Source organism: Thunnus maccoyii, chromosome 14, assembly GCF_910596095.1.
Source record: "Thunnus maccoyii chromosome 14, fThuMac1.1, whole genome shotgun sequence".
NCBI classification, from domain to species: domain Eukaryota; kingdom Metazoa; phylum Chordata; class Actinopteri; order Scombriformes; family Scombridae; genus Thunnus; species Thunnus maccoyii.
Window position 1 is genome coordinate 12,599,165 of NC_056546.1, and position 11,818 is coordinate 12,610,982.

General features: G+C 41.0%; 2 protein-coding genes across 4 annotated transcripts; one reads left to right on the top strand and one right to left on the bottom strand.

Annotated features, from left to right (window-relative positions):
• Positions 1 to 23: 23 nt before the first annotated feature.
• Positions 24 to 5,477, bottom strand: ikzf5 (IKAROS family zinc finger 5). 3 transcript variants are annotated; one of them, XM_042432863.1, is made up of 4 exons: positions 4,504 to 5,477; positions 4,158 to 4,318; positions 3,158 to 3,331; positions 24 to 3,081 (listed from the first exon to the last, which is right to left on the bottom strand). In XM_042432863.1, the coding sequence occupies exons 2-4, from the start codon at positions 4,288 to 4,290 to the stop codon at positions 2,117 to 2,119; spliced, it is 1,272 nt and encodes a 423-aa protein (XP_042288797.1). In that variant the 5' UTR covers positions 4,291 to 4,318; positions 4,504 to 5,477; the 3' UTR covers positions 24 to 2,116. The 3 variants fall into 3 exon arrangements, with proteins under 3 accessions (XP_042288797.1, XP_042288798.1, XP_042288799.1); XM_042432864.1 differs by having other exon boundaries at positions 4,158 to 4,345; XM_042432865.1 differs by having other exon boundaries at positions 4,158 to 4,348.
• A 113-nt stretch (positions 5,478 to 5,590) lies between these two features.
• Positions 5,591 to 9,043, top strand: LOC121911418 (tubulin alpha-1B chain-like). Its single transcript, XM_042432862.1, has 4 exons — positions 5,591 to 5,690; positions 6,774 to 6,996; positions 7,089 to 7,237; positions 7,861 to 9,043. The coding sequence occupies exons 1-4, from the start codon at positions 5,688 to 5,690 to the stop codon at positions 8,839 to 8,841; spliced, it is 1,356 nt and encodes a 451-aa protein (XP_042288796.1). The 5' UTR covers positions 5,591 to 5,687; the 3' UTR covers positions 8,842 to 9,043.
• The last annotated feature ends 2,775 nt before the right edge of the window (positions 9,044 to 11,818 follow it).

Below are 11,818 nucleotides of genomic sequence, written 5' to 3' on the forward strand. Positions count from 1 at the left end.
GAAAACAAAAGACAGCACAGCTCTGTTAGAAAACACTTTACTTATAAATTAGTTAGATTAATCCATCTCACAATAAAATGATTTGCCATCCCAGAGGGAGAGAGTGATCGCCAAAAGGCTTCAACGTTCACCATTACCTATGAACCTACGACACACTGAGAGAACATAAGGCAGTCATTACTGGATGCCCCTATTACTGGTAAGCATGGTGACAAAGAGGTGGTCCTAAAAACAGTAACTATGTTCTTCACACATGTTGCTAAGCAACAGACAACAGTACCCGAGACAAAGAACAATCTTGCTAAAGTAGCAGTCTTACTGCAACATGTTTTTTTTTCTTTTTACACTGAACATCTATCCAACCACTCAGAATACAATACGCAGTAAATATTCAGAAAAGCACTGGGATCCATATGATCGATGGGGAATCTCAGTGTGTGTTATCACAAAAGGCTAAAACGTGGCATCCCCTGTGCTACGTGGCAATTTCTGAAAAAGTGTTCACATGTCACACAAGACATTGTGATTCTGTCCTAAACATGAAGATACTGGATATCAAAGTGACTTCATACAATATCAAAATATCAGAATGTGATATAATGTAATTTAACATAATTTAACAAAAAAAACAGTGAAGTTGCCGTAACGTGCTGGTAACGGAAGGGCACTGTGTGGAGGAACTACAAAAATAATACGACTTCAATACAATCTAGTTAACGTGTTAGCTGGCTGACCAAAAACCACTGATATAAAGTTTGGCCAGGTTTTACTGTGGATGCCACAGCTGGCATTGATTCCAAAGTTACGTAGCAGCATTCATGGAGCAGAATTTTGGCAAAATCATGGCTACCATAGAAAACTACAATGGCAAAAACCTTCTTCTTATGGTCCTGGGCAAAGAAGAAGAATAGGATATTGTAATAATATCTGTTAAACTTCAAAGTAACAGTCCTCTTGATCTTGGACACACAAGAAAGTGAATCTGTCAGGCACTGCAAAGAAATAGTTGTAATGCATCAAAGCACTGAAATAATTTCAACAAGGCTCAAGTAAGATCACTCTAGGCCAACAGTGTCACTCCTGTGTTAGTATCATCAGAGCAATCTTTAGATATAGCTACAGGAGTGTTGAGAATTTATTTGGGTGGCCCACTCATATAGATTTGTTTATTTGTTGTTTGCATTTTGTAGTTTTTCAAATGGGAGATGCTATTGAGTGTAAGAGCCATTTTGCTATATGAGCAGCTCCTCGCCCCTTAACTTCTTTGGCAGGCACAGGTGAGCTACAGTCCTCCATCAGGTGATGTTCAAGGATGTCAATAAAAACATTAATTTTAGCAAATGGATGTGTCTGATTTCGTCAAAATCTATAGTGTGTCCTATCAAAAAAAGGACTACACCTGCATTTTTTGTGCATCAAAAGTCACTCAGAAGGAAAGTGCTCAAATTCACTTCAAAATATGGACAGGAGGAGCAGGGAACCTGCAATTAGTGGATGACCTGCTCTACCTCCTGAGCCACATGAGCCCCTTCCTGCAGCCACTGGTTTCCAGTGACCTCAGTAGTGTATTAAAATCACCATATAGATTGAAAAAAACGTCCTGCTTGGCTTTATTTTGTCAGTTATGTTAGGCCTGCATGGCATTGTGTTTAAAAATGCAGACGTATTTGAACAGTTTGCCCATCAGCTGAGATTATGTGCTTTTGAGACCCTCCAACATTTGCACAGCATTGCACTTCTAAAGAATGGATTTGTAAAAACCAATGGTTAATGTAAATTTGGTAACTTACTACATTAAATAAGGTGACAAATATTAGTCTTGCTAACTTCCAAGTTAGGGAGGTGTTTTTCTGATAGCCAATGAAAGTGACTCCCTTCACCACCACAAGTAAATTCTCAACCTGTGGAAAACACTGATCATCCCTTTATAATACACTTGAATGGGCACCATTAATTATACAAAAGAAACCATCTGAATGTTGAATTTTCCTGTATAAGTACAACTTTCAAAAGGCTAGGCTACATCAAGGCCAAGTAAAAGACCAATAAATAAAATTACTATGGAATTAATAAAACAAAGCTGTCCGTTTAAAGTTCTTTTCCTCATTCATTCACTTTACTTGTGCTGCCCGCGGGCAAAGTGGCAGGCAAAGTCATACTTGCTCTTGCACTTGTATCCGCAGATGTTGCACTGGAATGGGTTCTCGTAGCCATGGCAGCCCATGTGGATGGTGTACAGGATGTTGTCGGGAAAGTAGATGTCACAGTGCTGGCAGTGATGCAGCATGTGGGGGTCCTGGAGTGGGGCAGACAGGCCTGGGACTGGTGTACTGGGTTGGCTGTTGGAGATACTAGGGGTACTGGTGCGCCCACTGTGCTCGCTGCAGGGTCCCCCTCCAGGGCTGCAGTTGCTGTGTGGCGGAGCTCGGGGTTCTGGGGTGATTGGGGAAGAGGAGGAGGCATGGGCCATGCTGGCTGTGACAGCCACAGGAGCTGTGGCAGGGTGGGGTTGCTGGATGAGGAAAGGCTTCTCGTCGACAATAGACTCGGCTCCGGGAGACATGGGAGGTTGAGTCTGGGCCTGGGACTCTGAAGGGAGGCTGGCCAACTGGCCTGCCAGGGTGGACAGCTGGTTCAGGGGGTTATCCATGACCATATCATGGTGATGATGATTTTGATTCGCGGAGATCCCGTCCTCGCCTGCCTGACTCTGATTATCATAGGTCTCCTGACGTAAGTGGGGTAGTTCATGGGAGTAGTCATTCACATTGTCAGCCTTGTGCACCACCATAGATGGGGGGCTGAAGTTGATGAGGAGTCGGCGGCCATAGCCCAGTGAGCTGGCCTTCTTCTGCAAGACACTTAACATCTTCTTATGGGAAAGTGAGCGAGCACCTTTCATTGGCAGGAGTTTGTGGCGTCTGCGGCGATGGTGTGACAGGTTGCTACGGTCACTGCAGCGGAAGGAGCACAGCTCGCACTTGTAAGGCTTCTCGCCTGTGTGTGATCTCATGTGGGCCTCCAGGTGGCGTTCGTAGGCCGAAGCAAATGGACAGAGGTGGCAGCGGTGAGGTTTCTCTCCTGTTTGATCAAAGAAAACAGGCTAAATAATAAAACCTTGTGAAAATTAATCTGAAAGTCAACTATTAACACTTACCTGTGTGAATTCGGATGTGCTCAATGAGTCGCGCTGTGCCTCTGGTGGCATAGTTGCAGTATCGACACTTGAGCTTGCCATCATAGGTCCTCTCAAAACCATCCACTAGGATCCCTGAGTTGTCCTCCAGTGACATGTCCACTGCAGGGTGATCCAGCCCATTCTGACTGCAGTCTGCATACAGGGACATTTACAGAGGTAAATAATTTATGCTAAGAAAGTAGGACATGACATTCCATACAAAATCTGACTTTACTTCACTATCTAGAGAAACATATGATCCAGCAATGATGATTTATGTTCCAGTCTAGTTGTTTACAATACCCTGTGGTACAACACTCTTACACTATGCTACTTATTGCTGATAACATGTCACAATGTAATACAAGCAGGACATTGGCACTGAAGTTGTAACCATAACTAATAATAACTGATCACATATGTATTGTAGAATCATGTGGATAAGGATGACCATGCCTGATTACTAAGGCTGATTATTTTCTCAATAAATCAATTAACTGTTTGGTCTTTAACATGGCAGAAAATGGTGAAAAATGTCAATCACTGTTTCCCAACGCCCAAGATGCAACCTAAAATGTCTTTTTTTGTTCCAAACAACAGAGATATTCAGTTTACTATCATAAAAGGACTACAGAAACCAGATAAAATTCACATTTGAGAAGCTGGGACCAGAGAATTTTTTGCATTTTTTTCTTTAAAAAATGAATGAAAAAAAAAAACAATGTATAGGTTACCAAAATAGCTGGCGATTGATTTTCTGTCAATCGACTAATCTATTAACCGACACATAGTTGCAGCCCTACAGATGACTATAGCAATTATTCATTACTATAACAATCATCAAGTGTTAAGTATCTGAAGTCACGTATCAGGTCATTGTTAGAAGTACATCTGGCATCTGTTTGCCTGAAATAAACGTAATCAAATGGTACCAAACTGCTGAATTCATACAGAGCAGCTGTAAACATGTCAACGTTACCGGCTGGCAGCTCGTCCGCCTCTTTGACGCCGCTGACGGAGCCTGATATCATGTTGACATGTTGAGTCTGCTGGCTCAGGTACTCCTGGAAATCCTTCACAAAGTCCAGCGTGTCCGGCTTTTCCTCACCCATTGAAAAGAAATGGTGCAAATATCCAACGCTGCAATCACATTTTACAAGTATTAACCTACTGGGCAACACAGATTAATAGACAGGAGGTCAGGTAAAAAAATATAGAAGCAAAATATGAGAACACCATAAATCACAAACATACAACCAACTACATTTAGAAACGTATCACTCTCGGTGACGTAAGCTAGCTGCTTTTCTAAGATGCACACTTACCTCTTCGAAGATAACCAGCTGGTTAAAGGTAATCCGTTTTGTTCTGTTTGATTGGAAAAGCCGTTTTATAGCTATCCAGACACACAAACGGAGCAATCCGGGAAATCAGTGATTGGCAATCAAAAAGGAAATCGGCGCGATCAGGTGTGTGGTCGGTCGCTCCTACACACCGCTGCTCCTCATCACCGTCATGTTGTTACCAAAGATACGTAGCTGCGTTAGCCACACAGCTAACACTAGCTTATCTCGGAGAAAGCATCTTTGTCAACAACAGCGCCGTTTTCTCGTCAACACGGTCATTATTTACATCGTTTGTACGCGTTTGAGTAAATCGTCCAGAGCGCTGCTGGTTTTTAAATTTGTTTCCGTCGACCCACTTGTTACAATTCACGTGAAAAGACAATCTGCTAAATCAAAACAATAAACCTGTTCGAGGGGTGAAGGTTCACCGTTTGTGCACCGGTGTAAACCGTCCCGCGAAGAAAGGTTCCCACCAAGAAAGAGCGCCAACTTTGCGTTTCTTCTTCTGATTTGTTTTACGGCGTCTGGCAACAATAAACGTTGCATTACCGCCATCTGCTGGAGTGGAACAACTTCACAGTATTAACCATCCATCCCATTTCTAGTTATCCTGATCGATCGCACTGCTGTTTTTCCAACCGCATGTGGGTTCTTGAAAATCCCGTCTGTGTTTGTCATGATTATCATCCCAACGAGATACGTCTCCTCTTTTCTCGATTTCTGACTGAATTTGCTTCGGTAACTTAATCTATTCTTCTTCCTTTTCTTGTTATTTTCAATCTCTCTCATGTCCTCGTTCTCATTTTCAATTTCACTCTCCAACTTTCTTAAACTATCCTCTAGTGTGTATATCCCATAAACTGTATAAAAACCTATCCTGTCTTTCCTCAACCATATGAAAGAGGGTTTTTTGGCCAACTCTGACGAGGGCAAGAAGAATGGTTGCTATAGCAACACACGCCAGTTAGAGACTGTTTTAAGTTTAGCCAATAGGAAAAGAGCTCTTGTGACTGCCAACCAATCAGATTAATCGGCGCCTTTCCAGAAGAATCCAGTATAAAACCTCCGCCTGGCCCTGGTGTAAAACGAGGTAGCAGCAACTATCGTTAAATCGATTCGCCAACAAGCAAAGTCTTCATTATCTTCACAAAGTCCTGAGAAACATGGTGAGTACGAATGTGTAGTTGTATTATGTAGTTAATTTAACCAGGTTTACGATTGACGTCAACGACTGATTGAACTAGCCATCAATTTACTGAATTGGCACGATTTTTGCCGAATATTTGGCTTCAAAGTGAAAGCAAGTGAAAGAAATGCCATGTCAACTGAAAGAAAAGTCAAGCGTTAAGGCATGACCTATAGCAGTTTCATGTTTGGTAAATTTGTAAATGAAACTTAGTTCGATCGTGTTTTTGGTGTTTCAGTGTTAGTTGTGGCTGCTAGTAATAGTGGCTGTAAAGATAGACAACATGGCGGAACTCAAATAACGGTTGGATCCTCAATGGCGGGAGTAACGTTACTGTGGAATCGGTTCTGTTGTCACGTCCTTAGTTGGAGGTACTTTGCAGTGTGTGTCACAAATGTCTTGAACAGACACAAAGCTAAAGACGTTTTAAAATCCGAGTTTTGAAAAAAAACAATTAACCCTACTGAAAAGTGTTAATTTAGCAAATTAATGTACCTATTAACGTTACACACGACTCATTTAATGGCCAGACAAGTTAATATCAGTAATAATAATTTGTAAATTAAGTCTTTGGTTCATAGCTCTAGAAATTTAGCATTCTCAGATGGATGTTATCAATCCATCAATTATTTGCCATCCTGTTTGGCTATGCTGTGTTTCTGTAATTTTGGTCTATTATATATAACGTTACTCAACATCTAACTTATTGCTTGTCTGTCTGTCCTGGGACAGGGATCCCTCCTCTGTTCTTCGTCTTGAGTTTTAGGGAGTTTTTCATTATTGGAATCTAGGGTCTAAGGATAAGGGATGTTGTATTGCTTTACTGATTGTAAAGCCCCCTGAGGCAAAATTGTGATTTGTGATATTGGGCTATACAAATTAACTTGACTGTCTGTCTCTCCTATGTTTTTGTACCATTGAGGGTGCACTGTCTCATAAAAACCACAAAAAGAATCACATGTGGCTGCTTAGGTTAAATGATTTTCAGTATCACCTTGAGATCCTTAATTGCGATCCCTCAGTAGGTCACAGGTCAAGTTACAAATTGCCTGTTGTTCTCCAGCGTGAGTGTATTTCAGTCCATGTGGGTCAGGCTGGTGTCCAGATTGGTAACGCCTGCTGGGAGCTTTACTGCTTGGAACATGGAATCCAGCCTGATGGGCAGATGCCCAGCGACAAGACCATTGGAGGAGGAGATGATTCCTTCAACACCTTCTTCAGTGAGACTGGAGCTGGAAAGCATGTCCCCAGAGCTGTTTTTGTGGACCTGGAGCCCACTGTCATCGGTAAACTCTTGATTAAATATAGAAACCATAGTTACAGCTTGATTTTGTTAGTCAAACCTTTGAATAATTTCTGATCGAACCTGTGTCTTCAGATGAGGTGCGAACTGGGACTTATCGCCAGCTCTTTCATCCTGAGCAGTTGATCACTGGCAAGGAGGATGCTGCTAACAACTATGCCCGTGGACACTACACCATTGGCAAAGAGATCATTGACCTGGTGCTGGACAGGATCCGTAAACTAGTGAGTAAATTCAGAGCAGAGGGAGTTTCTTCCTAATAAGACTGAAAGTCTGGGACAATTCCAAATAACTGATGTATAAAGAAAGTGATAACAGTACATATACAGTATGCTGTGTATTAATTCAGACTCACATTATGCAGTTTACCTTTGTGCCAGCAGAGGGCACAAAATCATTATCCATCACTACTAAATGAACTTTTAAGATATGTTTTTCGAATGATGTGAGCATGACCCGTAAATCCTATTCTCCTCCATTGTATTGGCTATGTAACTTGTAGCCCCGGGGCTACTGAGCTGCAAACAGAACTATCAAGCTAGCAGAGTAATGTTCATTACTTGAAGGAATTGTCTTTGACAGAGCATAACGTTATAGATACCAATGAGCAGGAAGTTTAATGTCACCAAACAGCAAAGCTTTGTTTTGTATTTTGGCCAGCTCACAGAATAAGTGCACAGAGCTAAGCTTAATTTCACATTTTTATTTGATTGTGTCTTGTGTCAGGTCAAGTAACATTTTATTTCTATGTTCAAATTGGTGATAAATCAGTTGGTCCCTGCTCTAATTCCCACTATAGGGTGCTGTGTTTCTTATATTTGATCAATGTCTGTTCCTCTGTCCTCAGGCTGACCAGTGCACTGGCCTTCAGGGCTTCCTGGTCTTCCACAGCTTCGGAGGTGGTACCGGCTCTGGTTTTACCTCCCTGCTGATGGAGCGTCTGTCTGTAGACTATGGCAAGAAGTCCAAGCTGGAGTACTCCATCTACCCAGCTCCTCAGGTGTCCACTGCCGTGGTGGAACCCTACAACTCCATCCTGACCACCCACACCACCCTGGAGCACTCTGACTGTGCCTTCATGGTGGATAATGAGGCCATCTACGATATCTGTCGTAGGAACCTGGATATTGAGCGTCCTACCTATACCAACCTGAACAGGCTGATGAGTCAGATCGTATCCTCCATCACTGCCTCTCTTCGTTTCGATGGTGCCCTTAACGTTGATCTTGCGGAGTTCCAGACCAACCTGGTGCCATATCCCCGTATCCACTTCCCTCTGGCCACCTACGCACCTGTCATCTCTGCTGAGAAGGCTTACCACGAGCAGTTAACAGTGGCAGAAATAACCAACGCCTGCTTTGAGCCATCTAATCAGATGGTAAAATGTGATCCTCGACATGGCAAATACATGGCCTGCTGCCTTTTGTACCGAGGTGATGTGGTGCCCAAAGATGTCAATGCTGCCATTGCCACCATTAAGACCAAGCGCACCATCCAGTTTGTGGACTGGTGCCCTACTGGTTTCAAGGTCGGTATCAACTACCAGCCGCCCACTGTAGTTCCTGGTGGAGACCTGGCCAAGGTCCAGAGGGCTGTGTGCATGCTGAGCAACACCACTGCTATTGCAGAGGCCTGGGCTCGACTTGACCACAAGTTTGATCTGATGTACGCCAAGCGTGCCTTTGTTCACTGGTATGTAGGTGAAGGTATGGAGGAGGGAGAGTTCTCTGAGGCCAGAGAGGACATGGCAGCTCTGGAGAAGGATTATGAGGAGGTTGGATTGGACTCTGTTGGGGGTGAGGGAGAGGAGGAGGGCGAGGAGTTTTAAGAATGAATAACAGCACTGCCTGAACAGAAATGTGTTTATTTTAATGTGTTCTTAAGTTCATTCAGAATAGAAATATTTTTCTCTTAAATTACTAGTTTGGTTATGTTCACAAGAAGTCAAAACATCAAATTGGATGTTTTAAAGTTCCTGAGATGTGAAGGTCCAGAGGGCTATATTCTAAATATATTCTGTGACATGTGAAGCTGTGTGTCTGTTTCTCTATCTGTTTGAGGGGGATGGAAATTTTTTTCATTAGTCCTTTAAAATCTTCAAAACATGCATGTTTTAAGTGTATACAGTACCCACAGTGTTAACATTTATTTATAATGAAATGTCATATTTAAATTGTGATTGTGTATTTAAGCTATGGCTGCCCTCATAAGATTTCCAGTGGTTTTTTTTACAATCTTAGATTTATAGAAAACAAAGCTCTATATTTGATATAAAATAGTTACATAGATGCCATGGTGCTACGTCTTTATATCATAAACTGAATACTTATACCTGTATAATCACTAGATGGAGATATTGTATATCTTTATTTATACACAGTTACATTTGTTGACCCCGGAGCTCTCAAGATAAAAAAATATCTCCCACATTAATTTATGATGGAAAAAACAGGCACAAAAATGCTTGTTTATCACAGACTAAACTGACCTGGCTGTAAACAAACTTTGCCTCTGTAAAAAAAAAAACATTTTTTGGGCTTCTGGCATAGTAGTAGGTAGCCTCTGACACTGTTTTGAGTACTTTGAATTTTGTTTTTACATTAATATGTTTATTTAACTACTATTATTTGATCACAACTTACACCTTTGATACTCATAAATCTTTCAAAGCTGTACTCAACTCCATGTTACCTGTTCGTCAGGTTTAGTACAACACGTTTGTCTGTTCCTGTTTTGCTATTAAAAAAGAAGAGGACTATCCTGTATGTACATCCTTATAATATAAAGTTCCCATGCTATACTTTAGATTACTACAAGAACATAAAGATAAATATAAACCATCCCGACTCAAAGATTTACTTGAAACTTGAACTTGAAAACATATGACGTCAGTTTTGGTCACAGGTTTCTGTGAGGAGGATTGTTTACATCCTACACTACAAAGGACAAAGTATTAATAAACATTTGCAGAGTACAATATAAATCACCAAGGCACCTACTTATTGAGCCAGAACACGACCGTTCAGTGCAACGTTTTTCAATGCAAGTGTTTCAATGCCAATGTTTCTTTTTTTAGTTCAGGATTTGTTTTCAATGCCAAAACTTAAATGCAGTTTTCTGTCTCCATACCTACTTAACATTTTCCTGTCTGAAGACCAAAGTTATCCGAAGTTATCAACTTGTGACTGTCGACTAATAGGTCCTACAGAGGATTTGGTAAGATACAGTTTTTGTTAAATAATCAATCATTTACAAATAGTCCCACTTCATCACTTACATTGTAAGTGCATTATGAAGGGATCTTCTAATGTCCAGTATGAACAGGAGGAATGATTACAGCAAGAAAAACCTGTTTCAATGTTAATTTGGGATTTAAAACAGACTTGAAAAATTGTGAACCCATCCTTTAAAGCCTGATTAGAGCACAATTTTAGTTCTCAGCACAGCTCTTATCATGAGGTCTTTTCCAGTAGTTGCTGATCAGTATCAGCTTTTAACTGTTCATGTATTTATTTTCTGGAAACTCATATTTTAGATGAAGCTGTATGTATTTGTAATATCAAACACATTGTTATTGTTTCATAATTTGTCAAAAATTGTACCATGACTGAGACACCTGCAACATGCACCTGTCATCAGATCATCTTTTTAGACATATGTGGATTTGAAGCAGCCGTCTCTCGCCGCCAGCTAATGAAGTTAACTGATAGCTTATCCATTGACATCTGTGACATGACACACTTACAGATGTACAGCTTGCAATTATGTGCAAGTGGCAAATGAGGCACAACAATTGCATTACTTTCAAAAGCTATTGACTCATTCATGTTTTATCACAATCAATAATTTACAAGTAAGTGCCTTGGTGAAGATCACATTGCCCTATTTGTGTCAAAGTTGTAGGAAAAACACGGAGGAGAACATGATAAATGACCAAGTTGCGTGAGGCCACTGTATCTTTTTACCACGTTACAACTGCACTGACAGAGCAATAGTGTTACAGCCGTAATGTAAACCTGCTACCAGTGAACTCTTAACTGTGTAACATGAGTCACTCGTTTGCTGTTGACAATTTATCCGTCTATCTATACTATATTATAATATAGTAATCAGGCTTGTGTATGGTGTGTTTGTGTGTCATTTTGGGAAATTATAGAGCATTAAAACATACTATTCTAACTTTTTTTGACAGGTGCATTTGGTCCTGTATGTACACCTGCTGTTGCTCATCTCTGTGTGAGTACATTTCAACATCTGGACACTAGATGGTGCACATGCCTCAGTGGTGAAACACTCAGCTACCTCCCATCATACACATCACACACTGTCCTGAGACACACATATACTCCACATGACAGGAGATACAAAGCTACAAGATGTAGTAATGTTCATCAGTTGTGATGTAACTCATCAAGATTTTGTCTTATCAACAGTCCAGAGCTCAAAGATATTCAGTTTACTGTAATGTATGACAGAAAAGCTTGAAATCTTCACATTTGAGAAGTTGAAACTCCAGCAACACTTGTAGTATATATAGAACAACTTGGTCATCATGAAACATATTACAAACAACTTTCAAATAGGGTAGGTATGAAGCAGAAAAAAAATTCAAAAAGGTAAAAAAATATATAAAAGACAACCAATCATATACATCCACACACATATCAGCCAATGGGGCACCTGCAAAGATGGGTTGGGTATATGGTCATGTGGCTTCAGGCCAATCGTCGTCCCAGACTGGCAGAAAGGCAAGAAGATTGTCCAATAAGGATGAGTGACACCATATTTGATCCAACTATGAGGTG